The 20,832-nt window shown below is 44.9% G+C and overlaps 2 protein-coding genes across 2 annotated transcripts in view; both read left to right on the top strand.

The window, feature by feature from the left end:
• Positions 1-20,832, top strand: part of STX8 (syntaxin 8) — a 257,019-nt gene that overhangs the window by 203,450 nt on the left and 32,737 nt on the right. The gene's annotated exons all lie outside the window — the stretch shown is intronic.
• LOC113939817 (small nuclear ribonucleoprotein Sm D2-like) lies at positions 17,849-18,280 on the top strand. The gene has a single exon (XM_035724528.1). It carries the CDS (start codon positions 17,885-17,887, stop codon positions 18,278-18,280), a length of 396 nt encoding a protein of 131 aa, XP_035580421.1. The 5' UTR covers positions 17,849-17,884.

Below are 20,832 nucleotides of genomic sequence, written 5' to 3'. Positions count from 1 at the left end.
AACCTCAGAGACTTAGACGAGTCAACACGTATTCTTTGTGTACCACAGTAGGCACTACAGGGACTAGAAAGATATAAATAATGTATTCCCAATCCCATAATCCAGTGGCAGGTCCATGGTATAGGTGGAACAAGGCCCAGAATTACAGGCGTTTTAGAGATTTAGTGTTTTGGTTAGAATCAACCTGAGTACAGATTGGCTAGGTATCTGGTGATCTTTTTCCTCACAGAAATTGGAAATCGTCACATGATAACTGTGAAGAGCATATGATAGATGTAACGTATTCATTCTTCACTCATCGAAGAATTTTAGAGTGCAAGGGATTGTACTAGGAGCTGAGGAGAACTCGAAGTCTGTCCGATTAGTCACTCTGCCTCAAGAAGGAGAGCTGGCACATACCTAAGTCTCAAATACAAGGCAAAATGAGATCAGTGGTGTACGAGGAATATAAGTAAAATGCTATGGGGATTCCGAGTAAAAGGAGAGATTACTTCCTGCCAGTTTATGTGTGGTGTAAGGGAAATGAAAACAGGCCAATTGAAGAATGGTTCACTGAAAGACAGAGGATTTGGATCAATGGGGATGAAGGTGAGGAATTAACTCAGGTGAGTCCAGGGTACAAAGAGAAATTTGTCTTGACTGGAGCCAGAATTTCAAAGATGCTTATAACATGTCATCATGAAAGTAATGCCCTTTTCCTAGAACATTGCTTGTAGCACTGGCTTATTAATTAAAGCATAGATTTCCTCCAATAGCACCTTGTTCAACTGAGGGTCTTTGTTCTCCCCTGACGTTAATATCTCAGAACCACAGAAATACAGCACCGCTGCCCCGTCCCTTCCAGCACTCTGTTCTCCTGTTAGCCCAGCCAAGGAAGTCCGTGCCATGCGGTGCCAGCATTCCTACCCATCTCCTCGCTGCCGCTGCTGGCGGGTAGTTTGGGTCAGCTTCCTGACCTGCTGCTTCAGCCCCCTCCCACTGCCTCTCCCTGAATCACACAGGTCGGAAAGTTAGAAGCTCCTTGGCAGGGGGGTTCCACGTGTGGCCCAGTTTCTACCTTAGAAGACGCGGAGATAGGAGAGACCGGTGCGAGGTGTTAGTGACTGCCCAGGGAGATCAGATCTCCCGATGGGCACGGGGACGGAGTGTGTTCAGCTCTTGCAGGGAGCGCCGCGAAGATTCTAGCATCTAGCGCCTCTCCTCCCACGAGACTTATGGCAGGCAGCTGCAGCAGTGGTGTGGAACTGTCCTCCTGTATGGCTGGCTCTTTGGTCGTCCTGGTCATTGTAGATCCTCCATATCTGGTTTTCTCGTTGTCCTGAAGGTTCCATAAGCTCCAATACCCCTTTTTTTTTCTTTTTCTTTTTTCTTTCCTTTTTCTTCCTTCCCTCCCTCCTTCCTTCCTTCCCTCCCTCCTTCCTTCCTTCCCTCCCTCCCTCCCTCCCTCCCTCCCTCCCTCCTTCCTTCCTTCCTTCCTTCCTTCCTTCCTTCCTTCCACTTCTAAACCAGCTAGAGTGGATGTGGTCTCAACAGCTAAAAACCCCTGCTGGTATCACTTGGTTGGATTTTCCAGTCACCCACCCATGTTCCTTGAGGTTTCTGACTCGATTCACCGTTATCTCTCTTGCCCCATTTTCCTGCCATCATGCTAATGGGCAGAGGAGTCTGCGTGACGGTCTCTGCAACACTGTGGTCTCATCGCCTCTCCCTCTCCATGGCTACAGCTGGAACTGTGTCACCTGTAAGAGTTCCCCTCTCTGGCCCAGCCTCCTGTCACTCCACTGTCTCCCTGCGGACCTGTGCTCTAACCTCAGAGCATCCTTCAGTGTCCTTCCCTGCTGTCGTAACACATCAGTCTAGCTCTCTTTCCCAGTGAGCCACAGCCCACCGTAGCTCACCAGACTCACAATTTCCTGCCTCTTATGATAACCCCTAAAATGCTCCATGGTGGTATAGATATATATAGATACCCTCGCCCCATATTTTGCATTGAGAGTATAATATTAGCTAATGCTTATAAGGTGCTTATCATATACCAGGCACTGTTCCAAGCACGTTCATATATTAAGTCATTGAATCCTCACAGCAATTCAGTGAGGTAGGGACATTTAATGTCTACATTTTACAGATGAAGAGACAGAAGAACAGAAAGGTTAAGTGATTTGCCCAAGGCGACACAGCTAGTAAGTGGTTGAGCTGGGATTCAAGCTGTTGGCGTTCTCAGTGGCTGTTCTCTATTTGCATTCCCTTCGCCTATTTTAAGGGATGCCAAGATATCTGTGTATCTTTACATGGATATGAAAAGCACTTTTTCCTCTTTAACCATATATGTGATTACTGTCTTACTGTCAGCATCACACATTGTAGTTTCTAAAAGCAGAATTCCATTCATATATCCACCAGGTTTTTTTTTTTTAATGAAATGTTTTTTCTTTCTCTCTCCCATATTTTTTCCTTGCTGTGCATTCTGATTTGAATCTCAATTCTGTCGTGAAAGACAGGGTCACACTATTGCAGATAAATGTTTCAGGCAGCTGTTGACTAGCGAGGGTGATGCATTTTCTATACTACCCTGCTGACTCCTCCTTTTTCAAAATATCCCTTGTGTTACATCCAGAAATGCGTCCTCTGATAAGTGAAGTATAGCAGTTTGGGATATATCGGCTGGTATTTTTTTCTCTGATGTCTTCTAGGATAGGTCTTGTGCAGTATTAACACTTTGGGTTTCAAAACCCGACTGTAGGCATGAATCCCGGCTCAAGCACTGAGACTTTGGGCAAGTTACGTAACCTCTGTAAACGTCAGGTACTTCATCTGGATGATTGGGGGTAGCCTACCATAAATTGAGTGTGAACAGATCACCATGGACCGCCCCCCCCCCACCGTGCCCCAGCCTTCTCCCCACAAGGTTAATCCCGGCACATCCTATCACACTCGCCTCCCCAAACAAGCACGTACCCATTGCACATAGACAGAAACAGCCTAGAGAAATTTGATAAATTGCATTTTACTGAAGGTTTCATATGGAGACCGTGGATCAGGTTGTATTGTGCCCCACTAAGCACATCTTCCCTTTAAAAAAGCGAAGAGTCCCCGCTTTGTCCTCGGCTTCTCTTTCCCCAGCAGCCCCCTTCAGCCTCCTTGGTCCTCACCCTCCTGGCCCACGCACCCTGGCTCAGGGCACACCTGCCCCGTCCGTCGGTTAAGCATCTGCCTTCTGCTCAGGTCGTGATCCCAGGGTCCTGGGATCGAGCCCCGCCCCGGGCTCCCTGCTCAGCGGGGAGCCTGCTTCTCCCTCTCCCTCTCCTCCTGCTTGTGCTCACTGTCTCACTGTGTCTCTCTGTGTCACATAAATAAGTAAAATCTTAAAAAAAAAAAAAAAAAGAGTAGCTCTCTCTTTTAAATTAAGTATGTTCCTCTAAGCTTGACAGAGAGCTGACAATTCTTTAAGTGTTGCCCAGAGTAAGGAGGTGGGGGCACACCGCCCTGTTTCGGGGGCCTCCAGTGCTGCCTCGCTTCTCAGGGGAAATGTCATGCTTGTTTATACCAGCCGCTCACAATTCAGCCACTGCAGCAGGAAGTCAGCGTTGATACTAACAGCCTCCACTCCTGACATCGTCTTATTTAGAGTTTGGTTATCAGAGCTCCCTGGTTGGTTTGTTTGTAGGTTTTTCCCTTTTGCTGGGAAATCATGGTTCATTTTCTGTCTCCAGCCTGTGGTTACATTTAAGTTACTTTAAGCTAGACATCACCTTCACCAATAATTGCCAATTTGACTATTGATTTTTGCACGCTATAAGGAAGTACTTATTACAGAGAAGATAGAGTGTGACGGTGGCCTTGACCATGGCCATTAATTGAATTTGAAATGGTTTCTACTGATGTGGAGTTTATGAAGTATTTCTACTGATGTGGAGTTTATGAAGTTAATACAAAGAGGTCAGTAAGACCATATTTTCCCAGAGTAATCATTTTATTGGCTTCAGTGTTTGTGCTTTTATCTTAGAAATTTTTAAATATCTTACAAGTCTGGGGCATCTCAGTCGGTTGAGCGTCAGACTCTTGATTTCGGCTCAGGTCATGATCTCAGGGTCGTGAGATCGAGCCCCCGAGTGGGGCTCCGTGCTCAGCTCAGAGTCTGCTTGGGTTTCTCTCTCCCTTGCCCTCTGCCCGTCCCCCTGCTCGCTCGCTCTCTGCCTGTAAAATAAATAAATAAATCTTTTTAAAAAAATGTATCTTACAAGTCTGATAACTTCTCCCCTTCCCTTTAAGTCGCTTTGTCTGTGGTGAATCTCACCCGTAAAACTAAAGAACTCACTGTTTGAAAAGTTAGATGGAAACTCAGCAGAATGGGAGTATTTATTGCTTCCAAAGAAGGTTCTTCATTGTAGATTATCCAGGAGGCAGTAATGAATGTGTACTCTCAGGGGCCAGGGATTTCGGGGGATGAATTTCCCAGGGTTTAATCATCTCGTAAGGCCTCTGAGTGTGACTTTTTCCCAATAATCTACTTATCTCAGTAATTTACCCCTCCTACTGCATTGCAAGGAAAATGAGTCCCCCAGGTTGTTTGCATGATAAGTAGCTGGGAATTGTGTGAGCCTTTCAAGAAACAGCCCTGAGTTAATTGTAGCAGCCTAAGCTAATGGTTTCCCATGTTGGCTGGCAGGTTACAGGGAAGAAGAGGCTTGAAAACACCCTTTATCACAAGTACCATGCATTTGAAAAGCTGAAATCTTACAAATGTTTGCTTCCTGGAAGATATTTTCCCTTGCACTATAAATGGGTGAGAAAAATGTCCCTCCAGAGATAGGACTGGCCGCTTTGCAGATGGCTCTGGATGTTGGCTACTTGGAGGAGTTCGGGGAGTTTTTGTTTTTGTTTTTGCAATGGCTCACACTAATTTGCCCCCACCCCCTCTTTTTTTTTTTTTAAGTCAGCACTAAAGAATAAGCTGCTCCCTGCAAGCCAACAACCAGAAATATTACTTTAGGAACAGTAAGATATGCTTCCTAAAATTTCCTGATTGTATTTTTTTTAAGCCTCATATCACATTTATTCTGGAGTTTGTTAATACGATAACGCATCAAACTAACAAGTTCAAAATGGGTTTTCTACTGTGGAGGAGGGTCACTGAAATACCATTCACTTTGGGGGAGGGACCTAGAACATTCTGCGCTGTGCCCGTGGAGGACAGAGGAGGGTTGCATGAGATCTTACCTAGGCAGGAAGGCATGGGAACATGCTGGGAGCAGATCCCGGTTGGGGCAGAACAAAGATGCTCTCTTTCCCACATTACATAGCCACCAGGCAAAACTCAGAAAGTTTATAGGGAGGGGAGCAAGTTCCTGCTGGAAAGAAGGCTGTGTGTGAAGGAAGCAGCAGAAGCACCTGCTTTGCTCGCTCCATTTACCCTCCGTGCTTGACCAGTGCCCTCCCATCCTTCCGATCGACCAGGTGATTGATGGATTGCAGCTCAAACGTCACTTTCTCCAGGAAGCTCTTTCTGATCTCCATCCCAGAGTCCTGGGCTCTCTCACCGCGTAATTTCATAGCGTTTTCATAGTTATAATTATGCATTTTTTGGTATGATCAGGTTATTTCTCTCTCCCCACAAAAATTGGACCTCCCATGAGTACCTAAGAATCTTGTCTGTTTTTTATATGCTATTAGAATTTCAGTAGCTCATTTCTCAGAAACTATGTGCCGATAGATGGATGGACGGATGAGAGTACAATCGTTGAAAGTATTTCTGGTGGAGGACATCAGGGTGAGGTCCTGGGTTAACTGATGGCCACGCAGAAAGAATTTCAAGGCTTGCAAGAGAGAAAGAGGAAGAAAATAATCGTGAGCCTGGAAAGTGTAGAGATACATGGAAGTAGAAGTGTGTGTGTGTGTGTGTGTGTGTGTGTGTGTGTGTGTGTGTGTGATAGTCCATGAATATGCTGGCCCTGGGATACAAAGATGAGTAAAGAATGAATTTTTAGTGGTTTTTCCAAGAAGCAGGTGACTGAATAGTTGGGCCAGGTTTCCAGCCTGCAGTGGATGGCAGACTGAGTTGGGTAGTTTACAGAGGTGTAGGCAGGGATGGGGGAGCCAGAAGACAGACCAGTCGCTAGGAACCCACAGTCGTTGGACACTATTACCCACACCCACCTACCACCCCACCCCGAAGGGGCAAGGTGGGGCAGCTTAGTAAGAGCTCCAGCCCTAGAAGGGGACAGCAGACCAGAAGGGTCACTGCTAGAGGGTCGTGCTAAAGCAAGGGGAGAACCAGAGAAGAAATCCACCAGCCTCCTTCTCTCTCTCCTGACCTCTGACCTGCAGCCAGCACCTCTACTGGCTAAACCCAACGGGAATCCCAAAGGCAGGGGAGCCCCAGCGATGCAGTATGTGGAGATCAGCCCCCCTGCCCTGCAAACCAGAGTATAGTAGAGGGACATTGACTAGTTAGGACTGTGACACATGGTCAGTGTCTTTAAATACCTGCAATTTTACTTCTTAACTTTTCTACTTATTTTTTATTTTGAGTATGTATTTTAACTGCCAATACAGCCAACAGTGTATACCCTGAGAAATTTGGCCCCTCTCTCCTCGCTTCTCTCCCCCGTTCCCCATATAGTTAACTACTTTTATCTGCTTTTCATGTCTCCTCCTAGATACAGGGGTGTGTGTGTGTGTGTGTGTGTGTGTGTGTGTGTGGGTGTGTGTGTGTGTGTGTGTGTGGGTGTGTGTGTGTCTTACCATGTCCCTGTACACACATACTCTTCTGCACCTAGCCCATTATTTTATATACACATGTAGGCATATCTGTGGGAGAAATTCCCAGGGGTGGGCATGTTGATAAATTTTCCCGAATTGCCCTCTGTAGGACAGCACAGTTTGGTACCTCCAAGCAATACAGTAGGAGAGCATTTCCCCACAGCCTTGCTGAAAGAGTGTGTCGCTCAGCTTTTGGAATTTTGCCCATCTGAGAGTGAAAAACTATCATTTCATCGTATTAGGTGAAACCACATGAAGTTGTAATTTATGTGGGCTAGAAATGGTAGGCCATCACTACTTTCATATGGTTCAGCCTAATAGCTTTATTTTGTATTTTTTCTCACGAGTGAAACAAAATACCTTTTGATAGATCTCAGCTACCATTTGTATTCCTTTTTTGTTCTGAACATGCTGTTGACCTTGGTGCATTTTTCTATTGCTGGCCTTTTTCTTATCAATTTTAAGGAACCCTTTATACATCCAGGAGAAGAATCTCTTGCGATAGTGAGTTTCAATTTTTTTTTTCCAAATTTGTTTGTCTAACTTTGCTTATGATAACTTTTTGCCTCCAGAAGTCTCTGATTTTTATGTAATTGTAATGATCAGTCTTTTCATTTATGACACGCAGATTTTTAAGTCGTGCTAAGTTCGCCTCTACTCCAAAGACATAAAGGAAATCTGTGGATTTTTTTTTCCTAGAACTTTAATGAATGTGTTTGTCACATTTAAATTTTGGATCCGTTAGGAGTTTCTCCTGGTTTGAGGTAGAGACACAACTTTTTCTCTTTCCAGATGGCTACTTGGTTGTTCCAACACCATTAGTTCAATAATTCCATCCTTAGCTCTACTGATTACGGATGTCACCATGATCATATACTAATTGGCAAGATCAATTTTAAGTCCCAGCAATGTTTTTGAACTTTTTGGCTGGAAATATATATACATTAGGTGACATTCCTTAAAATACCTTTTAGTACAGTTTGAGAAAATGAATCCGTGTTTGCTGAATAAAATATAGACAAAACTTGGACAAAGAAGTGATCCTAATTCTCTTTCCCACTGTTAATATTTTCTGTGTATATAGTAGCCACATACACACACATGAGGTAAAGAATAATCTATAACAGCTATGTCCGTACAATATAATGGGCTATGCAACATAGAACAGTATTTCTGTTTCATAAAACAGCCCCTCAGTGAGCAGTATAGGCTAAAAAGGGAGGTCTCTTCTCCATGGGGTCATTCCTTTTTTTTTTTTTTTTAGGGTTTAATTTACATATAGTAAAATACAACTTTTTATGTGACCGGTTCTATGAGTTTTGACAAACATATATTGTGTAACCACCATCACAATCGAAACATTAAATATTCCCACTACCACAAATAGTGCTCTCCTACTACTTAGTGGTCGGTCCCTTCCCTTCCTCTCCCCCCCCCCAAACACACCCAGTCCCTGATGAGCACTGATGTAAATTCTGTCCCTAATGGTTTTTGCCTTGTCCTGGGGCCATTCTTGGCCCACTCTCTCTCTGTCTTGTCTCTCCCCTGTGCTGTACGGAACCTCATCCCCATGGTCACAGTCAGGGCGTGGGCACATCATGCTACACTTCAGGAAGAAGGAGAAGGGCATTAACACGCATTGCTGATGTTTGCAGAGCTGGAGGTGGGATGCATCACTTGTGCTTGCTTTCCGTTAGTGAGGATGCAGCAATGTGCTCACCTAGCCGGGAAGTGGACTCGCTTAGCATTGAAGAAAGGGAAAATGAATTCTGGTGGACTCATCTCGTCACCGTCCCTGCAGCCTGGCCACCCATGTATCCACGGCCATCTTAGGTCCACGCAGAGAACACACCCTCTCCCCAGGGGAGCCAGCCCAAGCCCCATTCAGTCACTACATCCAACTCAAAGACCGGGATTTCTGGGTGATGGCAAGTCTTCCCCGATAGATCCTGAGGTGGCTCCCCGTGGTTCTAGTGACCTCAAAACTAAAACACAAGCTTTTCGTATCTCCCCTGCCCATCTCTTCCCCAGGATTATGGTTTCTTTAAGAGTGTATGGGACTTCCAGTCCGCATGCCAGGGACCACATCCAAGTTCCGTCTCTGTACATAGTTCTGGCTGATTTTCTGACTTCCAGCTAGACTCCTCCCATCTTCCCCATTTCAAAAGCCGCTACTTTGGGGTTACCCGAAAAGGTGGGTTTAGGAGGGATGGCAGTAAACCTGATCTCTGCCGTGAGGCTGAACCTCTTTTGAGGCCTCATGGGAGCCCATTAGGAAAGGCTCTGAACACCCACAGTCTCCCCTCCTGCTCCTCGGGGTGTGGCAGTACTTGGCCTTTCCATCCAATCTTCTAGACCTTTTTCTTCCATCTCCGCTCGTAAACTGGCCAACTCCTGCCTGAGCTCATCTCCTTCCTGTAGTGGCTTGCCAAAAGTTAACAAATTATGTATAAACATTTATCTCCTTACTACATGTGTGTTATCCCTAAATATATTTAATTATATTATTATAGTTCTTTTAATAGAAAACTGTTAAGTAATCTCCTACCACCTAATTTTCAGGATTACGTTGGGCGGGTGTGAATGAATTCCTTAAGAAGCAGACCTGTGAAATCAAGCATGTAACGAAATGTCATGAGCCCCACAAAAGGCAGCATTACCTGCCACACCACCGTGTGGGTGCACCAGAAACTTGGGTGGACCCAGATGGCGTCCAGCATTTACCAAGTCTTCTTGATGAGAGATACTATTACACTGGTTCAGATGAGCTATCACAACACAGAGGATGTAAATGTCATCACTGTCAGCCAGAAAGGTCTAACTGAAAGCTTTTAGAGGAGGATGACCATTCTGTACATGTGGAAACATATACATAGTAGACTTACTTGTAAGTATCAAAGCTGTCCATCCCAAAAGGCTAATTAAATAGATAAATGTATGCCCAGTCCCACAGCAAAAAAGAAAAAATCCAAAGCACCTCTCTTTCCCAAAATGCTCTGGTGGTGGGCAGTTTTATAGGCAAATTCTTTTAAACTTCCCAGGAAAAATAATTCCTGTGTTATATAAACTGTTGCAGAATTCAGAAAAGAAGGAAGACTTCTCGTTTCACTGTGTGAAGTTGGAATGACTCTGATGTCAAAACCCAACAAAGATGACGTATATGCTGAATGTCAAAACTAAAAAGGCATTTAATAAAACTCAGTGTCTGTTCTCAGTTTGAAATTTAAAAAAGCACACAGCAAACAAAATGAAAAGGCAGCCTACTGAATGGGGAAAAATAATTGCAAACCATGTATCTGATAAGGGGCTGATATCCAAAATATATGAAGGACTCTAACTCAATAGCAAAAAAACCAAACAATTCAATTAAAAATGGGCGGAAGATCTGAATAGACGTTTTTCCAGAGAAGACATCCAGATGGTCAACAGGTACACGAGAAGATGCTCAGCATCACTCATCATCAGGGAAATGCAGATCAAAACCCCAATGAGATGCCACCTCACACCTGTTAGATGGGCTGATACCAAGAAGACAAGAGACAAGTATTGGCGAGGAGGTGGAGAAAGGGAACCCTGGTGCTCTGTCGGTAGGAATGTAAATTGCTGCAGCCATTATTGAAAATAGTATGGAGGTTCCTCAAAAAATTAAAAAATGAACTACCATAGAATCCAACAGTTCCATTTCTGGGTATATTTCCGAATAAAATGAAAACACTAATTCAAAAGGATATGTGCACCCCCGTGTTCATTGCAGCATTATTTACAATAGCCAAGACATGGAAACAATGTAAGTGTCTCAATAAATGAATGTATAAAGATGTATGTAGAGAGCTGGGGGGGCATTCCCCCCCACGCAAATGGAATAGTATTCAGCCATTAAAAAAAAAAAAAAGGAATGAAACCTTGCCATTTGTGGCAACGTGGATGGACCTGGAGGGTGCTATGCTAAGTGAAATAAGTCAGCTAGAAAAAGACAAATACCATATGATCTCTCTTATGTGGATTCTTGAAACAAAAACCCAAGCTCATCGATACAGAAAACAGATTGGTGGTTCCAAGAACTGGAGGCTGAGAGAAATGGGTGAACTGTTTTTGTTTTTTTTCTTTTTTAAGTTTAAATAAATTAAAATGTAAAAATGAAGAAACACTCTTGAAAGCAATGAAAAAAATAATTCACTCAAGATATAGTTCTTGTTCATGACCAAGAGGCACAATATTATTAAGATGTCAGCAGAAGAATGAAACTGGACCATTTCCTTACACCACACACAAAAATAGACTCCAAATGGTTGAAAGACCTAAACGTGAGACAGGAGTCCATCCAAATCCTAAAGGAGAACACAGGTAGCAACCTTTTCGACCTTAGCCGCAGCAACTTCTTCCTAGAAACATCGCCAAAGGCACGGGAAGCCAGGGCAAAAATGAACTATTGGGATTTCATCAAGATAAAAAGCTTCTGCACAGCAAAAGAAACAGTCCACAAAACCAAAAGACAACCGACAGAATGGGAGAAAATATTTGCAAATGACATATCAGATAAAGGGCTAGTATCCAAAATCTATAAAGAACTTATCAAACTCAACACCCAAAGAACAAATAATCCAATCAAGAAATGGGCAGAAGACATGAACAGACATTTCTCCAAAGAAGACATCCAAATGGCCAACAGGCACATGAAAAAGTGCTCAACATCGCTTGGCATCAGGGAAATCCAAATCAAAACCTCAATGAGATACCACCTCACACCCGTCAGAATGGCTAAAATTAACAAGTCAGGGAACGACAGATGTTGGCGGGGATGTGGAGAAAGGGGAACCCTCCTACACTGTTGGTGGGAATGCAAGCTGGTGCAACCCCTCTGGAAAACAGTATGGAGGTTCCTCAAACAGTTGAAATTAGAGCTACCGTTCGATCCAGCAATTGCACTACTGGGTATTTACCACAAAGATACAAATGTAGGGACCCGAAGGGGTACGTGTACCCCAATGTTTATAGCAGCAATGTCCACCATAGCCAAACTGTGGAAAGAGCCAAGATGTCCATCGACAGATGAATGGATAAAGAAGAAGTGGTATATATACACAATGGAATATTATGCAGCCATCAAAAGGAATGAGATCTTGCCATTTGCAACGACGTGGATGGAACTGGAGGGTGTTATGCTGAGTGAAATAAGTCAATCAGAGAAAGACATGTATCACATGACCTCACTGATATGAGGAATTCTTAATCTCAGGAAACAAACTGAGTGTTACTGGAGTGGTTGGGGGTGGGAGGGATGGGGTGGCTGGGTGATAGATATTGGGGAGGGTATGTGCTACGGTGAGCGCTGTGAATTGTGCAAAACTGTTGAATCACAGATCTGTACTTCTGAAACAAATAATGCAACATATTTTAAGAAAAAAGAAAAAGAAGAAGATAACAGGAGAGGAAGAAAAGGGGAGTATGTCAGAGGGGGAGACGAACCATGAGAGATGATGGACTCTGAAAAACAAACTGAGGGTTCTAGAGGGGAGGGGGGTAGGGGGATGGGTTAGCCTGGTGATGGGTATTGAGGAGGGCACGTTCTGCGTGGAGCACTGGGTGTTATGAACAAACAATGAATCATGGAACACTGCACCAAAAACTAATGATGTAATATATGGTGATTAACATAACAATAAAAAATTTAAAAAAAAATATTATTAAGATGTCAGTTCTTAAATTGATTTTAAGGTCCGGTGCCATCCCCATAGAAATCTCAGCAAGCTGTTTTATAAACAGCAACAAACTTGTGTTAAACACTGAGTAGCGCTGAGGGTTACTGATGAAGGACAAGTCAATGAACTCACACTTGCCTGTTTCAGGATTTATTATAAAGCTACAATAATTAAGAGAGCATGATGTTTTGAAACGAATGGACACATAGATAAATGGAACAGAACAGAGAGTCCATCAACAGACTTACACAGATACAGTCAGCTTGACCTAGGTCAAAGGAATAAAGGCCCATCAATGCAGGAAAGATTGTTTGTTTAGTTTTTAGTCTTTAGTCATCATCAGCAAATGAGGGTACAAATGGACAACCACAGGAATTTTTTACACAAACTTTGCACCTTAGACATAAATTCACTCAAAAGTATTCGTTGCCTAAATATAAAATGCAAAATTATAAAAATTATAGTGGGGAACTTAGAAGAAAATCTACGTGGGTTAAAGTTTGGTGATTAATTTTCATATATGACACAGAAAGCATGGTCTGTGAAAAGAAATGATAATGTGAACTTTATTAAATTTACACTGTCCGCTCTGTGAAAGACTGCATACAAAGAATGGAAAGACAAGCTGCTGGCTAGGAGACTATGTCTTCAAAACACTTATCTGAAGAAAGATTTGCATGAAAAGTATTCAAAGAACTAGAATGCCACAGTAAGAAACCAGACTTCCCAAATTAAAATAAATAGGGCAAGACAAGTAGACACCTAACCAAATAATATATATCAATGGGAAAAAACCATGTATAAATTGCTCAACATTGGGGAATTATTGGAAAACAGCATACATTATGCACTAGGGAAAAGCAAATTAAAAAAAATAAAAATTTAAAAATAGCTCTTCAAACTGGGAATTAAAGAGTACTTCATTATCATACCCAGTAATACTATCGCAGACTAAATGCTACCATTTTGCTTGATGGTAAAAAATTACAAGATCAGATCAGGGACAAATAAGAATGTCAAGAATGTCCCCTTTCACTGCTGATGCACATCATTCGTCTGTACAGTGTGCAAATAAATAAGGTGGAATCAAACTTACCATGTTTGTAAACATTTGTAAGAATCTACCTCGCAAATTCAAGAGAATCAACAAAACCAACAAGAAAGCCAAGTCCTTTGCCAGTTATAAGATAAATATACAAAAAGTGCTTCTCACAAATACCCATAATCAGTTAGAAAATGTCACAGAGAACAGAGAGGGCACATTAACAATAGCTCCAGGGACACCTGGGTGGCTCAGTGGGTTGGGCGTCCAACTCTTGATCTCGGCTCAGGTCTTGATCTCAGGGTCATGAGTTCAAGCCCACTTAAAACAAAACAAACCAAAAACCCAAAACCAAAATACAAACCAGTAGCTACAAAAACTCAACAAGAAATAGGGGACCTTGAAGAAAACAGAAACACTACTCAGGTTCAAGACCCAACTGTAGGGACGCCTGGGTGGCTCAGTTGGTTAGGCGGCTGCCTTGATCCTGGGGTCCTGGGATCGAGCCCCACATCCGGCTCCCTGCTCAGCGGGGAGCCTGCTTCTCCCTCTCCCTCTGCCTACCACTCTGCCTGCTTGTGCTGTCTGTCAAATAAATAAATCAAATCTTTACAAAAAAAAAAAAAAAAAGACCCAACTGTAGCTGAAGCAAAAGCAAAGGAGGGGCACTCCCCCGAGCTGGAAGTGGGGGGAAGTCACACCCAGAGGAACTGCAGGTCACAACTAGAGGAACTGAAGCCTTAGGGAAGAGAACAGGATTCTCAGAGCTCCCAGGACTGTTTGTGCTAGGACTGTAGGCCTCGGTTGTTGGGAGTATGCATAGCTCCAAACCCACAGGCTTGCCAGTTAGCGCCATGGTTATCACAGATTTATATGTTTAGGGCAACGGGTTTAGGGCATGCAAGAAGTACTTGTTTCTGATGCACACAGAGGCATCAGAAACCATGGGGGTTAGTGGTGGGGCTGTGTACTGTTCCTCCTTTATCATCTCTGCATTGGCTTCCCCCTTTCCTGCCACAGACTGGCTTTCTTATGGTGGAGAGCACAGCACCTGGCAGCCCCACGTTCAAATCCTTCTTACTCTGTGGAAGGGTTCCTTCCTTAACAACAATCGGGAGAGTCGTGGGAAAGGTTTCTTTGGGTCCCGGCTGGGGTCTTGCATCCGTCTGTGAAACATGAGTGCCTGTGTTTGGCTTAGCCTCCGGTCAAGGGTGCAGGCAAGCTATTTTATCAGGAGGGTATGCGGGTTGCTTGGGGTGATAGTTGGTAGGAAAAATTATAGCTACAGACAGAAGATTTGAATAAATGTAGGGATCTGCCATTTAAAGTGTAGAGATGTACATTTCTCCCCAAGTTAGTTTATAAATTTCACAGTCTGATTCAGAATTCCAGAGGGAGTTTGGGGGCTCATTGACATCACGATTCTAAAGTTTATCTGCAATAGCAGACATATGTAGTGAGATTAGCTAGGAAAATTCTGCCCAGTGTCAGGGAGCCAGGTTAATTTGTGTATTTTTCATCTCGGTCTTATTTTATCATCTGCCCTAGGCTTAAAATATGATCCAATGTTGACACCTAATTTTTAAAGCTTTTCTCCCAGAACAGTTTTTATGTAAGCCAGGGAACTAGGAGTTAGGTATTCAGAGATCTAACATCTCATACTCTAATGTCACTCAAATTATTTTGAATGCTGGCTCTTCACTAGGTGTTGTGGGGTTTCATTAGATAGAAGGCATATTCCCTCCCCACTTATTACTATACTCAGCTTTTCCAACCAAAGATGGGTATTAGACATTGTCAGTTTGTTGTCATTCCATATGATTGAGGGAAACAGTTTGCGAATATGAAAGGAGCCGGAAGAAGGTACAAATGATCTGATCTGAAACTACAAGTATACAAAAGAAATTGGGGGTTGGTTGGTGAAGAGTTGTAGTTACTGCACATCATTGGGGGAGGTAAGGATAACATAGGTTTTAAATGTAAGGATCTCTATATAGTAGTAGTAAAAGCCTGAAGTTGTACAGAATTTTCAAAGATGCCAGAGATGGCTTAAGAGAGAGCACATGCTGACCACCTTGCCAATGGAGGAATAAAGAGATGGAAAGGAGGGTCGCCTGGGTGGCTCAGTCGGTGAAGCGTCTGCCTTCAGCTCAGGTCATGATCTCAAGGTCCTGGGATCCAGCCCCGGGATCCAGCCCCATGTCGGGCTCCCTGCTGGGTGGGGAGTCTGCTTCTCCCGCTCCGTCTGCCCTTACCCCCCAACTTGCGCTCAGTCGCGCCCTCTCTCTCTTTCTCTAAAATAAATAAAATCTAAAAAAAAAAAAAAAAAAGGACAGAGAGGAAATGTCAGTTTAAAAAAAAGTGGTTACATGGGAAGTAAATGCAGGTCAGAAAAAGTGACATTCATGATTTTGTTTTGTGTTTGTAAATGGCACTCTTCTTGGGAAAGTAAACCAATGCCTGAAAAGGAAAGCAAATGTGTAATGCATGGTAATGCCTTCATCGGTATGTGTCATGTCCAATTTCTTTGGCTTTGGAGACGATGGGGGAATAGTCAACCCTGGAAATTTCTAAAAAAAAAAAAAAAGTAGGCAAGATAAATGTTTGTCTTCTGTGATTTACGTTCATACCAAGCTTGAGTTCCAAGATCTCAACTTGATAACCACTTACAGCCCTCTTCATCTCCAAGTGTCGGGAAAGTTGGTTGATTAAGGCAAACCCAGACTGGAAGTAAAGGAGTTTACATGGCCCCTTCACAGGGACAAAGAACTTGAAAGCATGACCTTTAAAAAGAGAAGTAGCCCAGCTCCTCTGACTGGAGTCCAGAAGTAGCCTGATCACATTAAACAGTATAAGAACGAAGACAGAAACAGGCCGTCCCCTCCTCCTTTCAGATCATGGATTTTTACAGCTCCAAATCAGTTCCTCAGTTTGCCTTGTAAGTGATGTGCAGATATGTATGGTAAGGCCCAGCATGCTGTGCGTGGCATATGTTTGGAATTAATCATGTAACCACATTTGCCCCAGCTGCGAAGCTGGAGTTCACAGAAGTGTGGAAACAATGTTGAGATACGCATCTAGAAGCAAAGGTCATGCAGCCTGTGCCAAGACACATGTCAGGGAGAACTTATGGTGGTGGCCAGTGCCATCTGAAGTCCAAGAGCATATGTGAACCCACATGGCCCTCAGACCATGAACCCCCAAGGCCAAAGGGAAATGACCTTCCACGGATGGGGATGCCAACGAAAGTGAGAGAGCTCACAAAATGCCGACAAGAGAAAAACCAGGTGGGAAGGTTAGCCCATCTGGCTAATTGGTCACAGACTGTAAATTCCCCTCCAGCCACATCTGCCCTTGCTCCTTAGGAGAGCCTGGATCTTCTGAGGACTTGCAGAGGAATGTTTGCAAGGATGGGTGCCACTCAGGTTGGGGGGTTGGTTTTTAAAGTTGAACGACAGAAATAGATCGGCTGACGGAGCATTCGTGGGAGAGGCAAGAGACGAGGCAGGAACAGGACAGGGTGAGGTGGAGGGTGGAGAGCCACTCGGGAAATGCTGGACTAGTTGCTCCTTCGGCCTTTCGGTGGCCAGATTCTGTCCTGGGTCTGTGGGTCCTAGGGCCGGACCGGGACCAAGGTGCAGGGGTCAGGATGTTCGGCTCCCGCTCCACCAGCTCACACACTCCTACACGTACTCGCACGCACTGTTCTTCTGTCATTCCGTGTGTCCACTGTCCGCCCTCTTCTGCTCAAGAGCACAGGAATCCCCAGTTCATTCATGCTCACATGCTAGGGACAGAAAGTGCCATCCCAACCAGCCATCTTGCCATTTCAGATGGGAGCAGAGTAAGGGAATGACAGATTCATAAACAGAATTTCCCCCCACCCCCCGTGGTAGAATTTCGGGCACCCTGAACCTGAAATCCGGGGAAGGAAGACAATTGGGAGCAGAGGGGACTTCTTTCTACTCTTCAGGTTATCCCCAGTCAGGTGACCATTTGATCTGGCCTTGTTCGGTACATGGAGGTTGTTTGGTTTATAGGCATGCTGCTTAAAATACACCGGAGTCCCCAACTGTCCATCTTCTGATTGTGTCCCTAACAAACATTACCCAGTACCTGCTGTTGCCCAGCGCCAGAGCCCTTACTCTGCTTGTTTGAGAAGTCACACATCCTGAAATTGAGAGGTTTTCTCTCTCCCTCCCTCCCTCCCTCTTTCTCTCTCATGTGCCGACCAAAGAAACTTCCAGATTGTTGCCTCCATTAGCTCTGTTTGTAACCCTGAACTTAGTTGGCATTCTAGGTAGATGAAGAGTCCCTCCATTAAGAGGCAGCAGCAATGCGGAGGAGACGGTGCTGATCTGGGACCTCAGGCACTATCACCATGAGCCTCCTCAACAAGCCCAAGAGTGAGATGACCCCAGAGGAGCTGCAGAAGCGGGAGGAAGAAGAGTTCAACACAGGTCCGCTCTCTGTGCTCACGCAGTCAGTCAAGAACAACACCCAGGTGCTCATCAACTGCCGCAACAAGAAGCTCCTGGGCCGCGTGAAGGCCTTCGACAGGCACTGCAACATGGTGCTGGAAAATGTGAAGGAGATGTGGACCGAGGTCCCCAAGAGCGGCAAGGGCAAGAAGAAGTCCAAGCCAGTCAACAAGGACCACTACATCTCCAAGATGTTCCTGCGCGGGGACTCGGTCATCGTGGTCTGCAGAACCCGCTCATCGCCAGCAAGTAGGGGCCTCCTCTCCACCATCAGAATTCCCGCCCTCATCCTGTGAAGACCTGCCCTTTGTAATGGGAATAATAAAGTCCTGTGTTTTTTCTAAAAAAAAAAAAAAAAGAGGCCCTCCATTAAACCAGTGTGGCGGGAGGGATGGCCGAAAGGGGATCCTAATGCTCAGCTCTGTTGGTGAGTTGCTAGATTCGCAGGTGTACTGGGAGCAAGGATTCACCATTTCTTTTCCTTGAGTCTGGGGAATAGCACCAAGCTATATAAAAAATGATGCAGGGTTCGAACATCTATGAATCAAGTTTAGAACTGCAGTTACATGTGGCAGCGGTCATTGTAGGAGAGGTAACAGGCTCCCTGTGCACTGGGCACCAGGCTGAGGGCTCCATATGCATTACACCATCTGACCTTCACATCTGCCCTCCGCAACAGGCACGTTCATTATCTCTGTTTACAAGATACGGCAACTAGAGAATTCCTTGAGCTCTTCCCGAGCAACTTGTGTCCTTTGCTGTGTGTGTGTGTGTGTTATACTTTGGGAAAATTCATGTTTAAAAAAAAAAAAAGGCCAGTAAAGCCCAGAGAAGTTAAGTGACATCCCAAAGTCCCCTAACTGGCACCAGAGGCAGGATTCAGCCACTACATTTGTCCCCCTTTAGAGCCCACTTAACTTCTCCTCTGTGCTGCTAACCCTTCCCATTTAATTATACATTATCGTCACCCCACGCGGTACGTAGTTCGTACAGATGAGCAGTGTTTCTGTTCTTCTTACGCTGCCGATCCTTCATCTTGTCATTTCTTCATCATCTAGAAATGTCCTGGTGTTTTTAGTTTTCTCTCTTCGTGATTTACTTCTTTGTTCCCCCCACCCCCAAACTATTTACTTTTTTTTTAAAAGATTTTATTTGATAGCACAAACAGGGGGAGTGGCAGGCAGAGGCAGAGAGAGAAGCAGACTCCCCGCTGAGCAGGGAGCCCGATGTGGGGTTCAATCCCAGGACCCCAGGATCATGACCTGAGCCGAAGGCTGATGCTTAACCAACTGAGCCACCCAGGCGCCCCCCAAACTATTTACTTCTTGGTTGTCGAGTAAATGAGTGAATAAGTCTTGTAACATTTACGCTAACGCACATTTTTAAGACGGTGTCCTAGACTCCTTCGTTTCTTTGTTTATTCCATGAAGTTATTAGATGCTCGCTACACACCCGGACTAGGAATATAAAGTTGAATAAGACGGTGTCTTCTTTCAAGAGGCTTGGTGTCTAGTAGGAGCAGACGGACTTTTCTTTAAAAAGTCCGGACAGACAGACTTCCTACGGGTTCCCAGACAGAATCTCTTTGTGTAGAGTGGGAGCATCCAGGAGGAAGTGGCAAGGGTAGGTGAGAAAGGCCTCACGGAGGAGCTAACTCTGAGTGCGGAGAGATAAGGGAGTGCTGGTCAAGGGCTGGGGCTTGCAAGGCCAAGGGCCCACTGTGTCTGTCTGCTGAGGCTTCCATAACAAAATACCATGGGCCAGGTGACCGAGATAACGGAAGCGTGTTTTCTCACGGTTCTGGAGGCTGGGAAGTCCAGGATCAAGGTGCTGGCAGGGCTGCTTTCTGGTGAGGCCGCCTTCTTGCTTTGTCCTCACATGGCCTTCCCTCTGCTAGGTGTGCTGTGAGCAGTGGGGAGGAGCAGCAGGAGGAGGGGGGCGAGGGAGACGGAGATGGAGAGAGAGCCCTCTGGTGTCTCTTCCTGTCCTTATTAGGACACCAGCCCTATTGGATTAGGATGCCACCCTTATAACCGAATTTGACCTTCATTACCTCCTCCTTAATCAGCCATATTGGGGGGTGAGGGCTTCAACATACAAATTTGGGGGGGGCATAATTCAGTCCATAATGCACACTGACACCCAGGATTCCCTGGCTCCCCAGTTCCTCCTGATGCCTCCTCACAGAGGCACCCCACAATCCCTCTGTTCATGCTTGTTTTAAGAGTCCTTTCCCACGCGCCCTGCCTGTGCCCAGAAGTCTTAGCATGGTGATTCAGTGTTTGCAGTCGGTTCCTTGATGTCTGTTCTAAAGAGCATAAGGCTGACACAGCTCCAACTTACAAAAACCCTGGGCTTCTGATGTTTCCACCGTCATCCAGAGCTGGCCATGGTGGGGAAGCTGCAGTTGCCTCCTTCCCCACCCCAAGGAATCTCCCCTTCCAGGGACTCTCTGCCTGGCTCCCCGGAGCATTAAGGGCACACAGCACAGTTGTGCACACAGTGAAAAAATGTGACTTCTCCCATTTCTCCTGTAGCAAGTGATGGCAGAACACAAAATGGATTGTATATGTAAAGGTTCTTTGCAAAGTGCAGCGTGCAGTATTCAGTCCATAAATTATTAGAGGCTTTTATCTTTGCGATCATGTTTTCCGGCGCATCATCGGACCCTCTCCCATCCCCTGTGTCACCGTAGTTAGATACCCAAAAGGACCTTTACTGGGTCTTCGAGAATTCTCCGAAGCCGCCTCACCTCTCACACCCACCCTTCTCGCGCACTTGGGTTATGATGCAGTCATTTTCAATACTAGTCTCTAAATTCCAGCCCTTCTGTGAAGCCTTCCTGGCC

This window comes from Zalophus californianus, chromosome 16 (genome assembly GCF_009762305.2).
Source record: "Zalophus californianus isolate mZalCal1 chromosome 16, mZalCal1.pri.v2, whole genome shotgun sequence".
NCBI lineage: Eukaryota > Metazoa > Chordata > Mammalia > Carnivora > Otariidae > Zalophus > Zalophus californianus.
The sequence above is the reverse complement of the archived record's forward strand: the minus strand, read 5'-3'. Positions and strand labels throughout refer to the sequence as shown.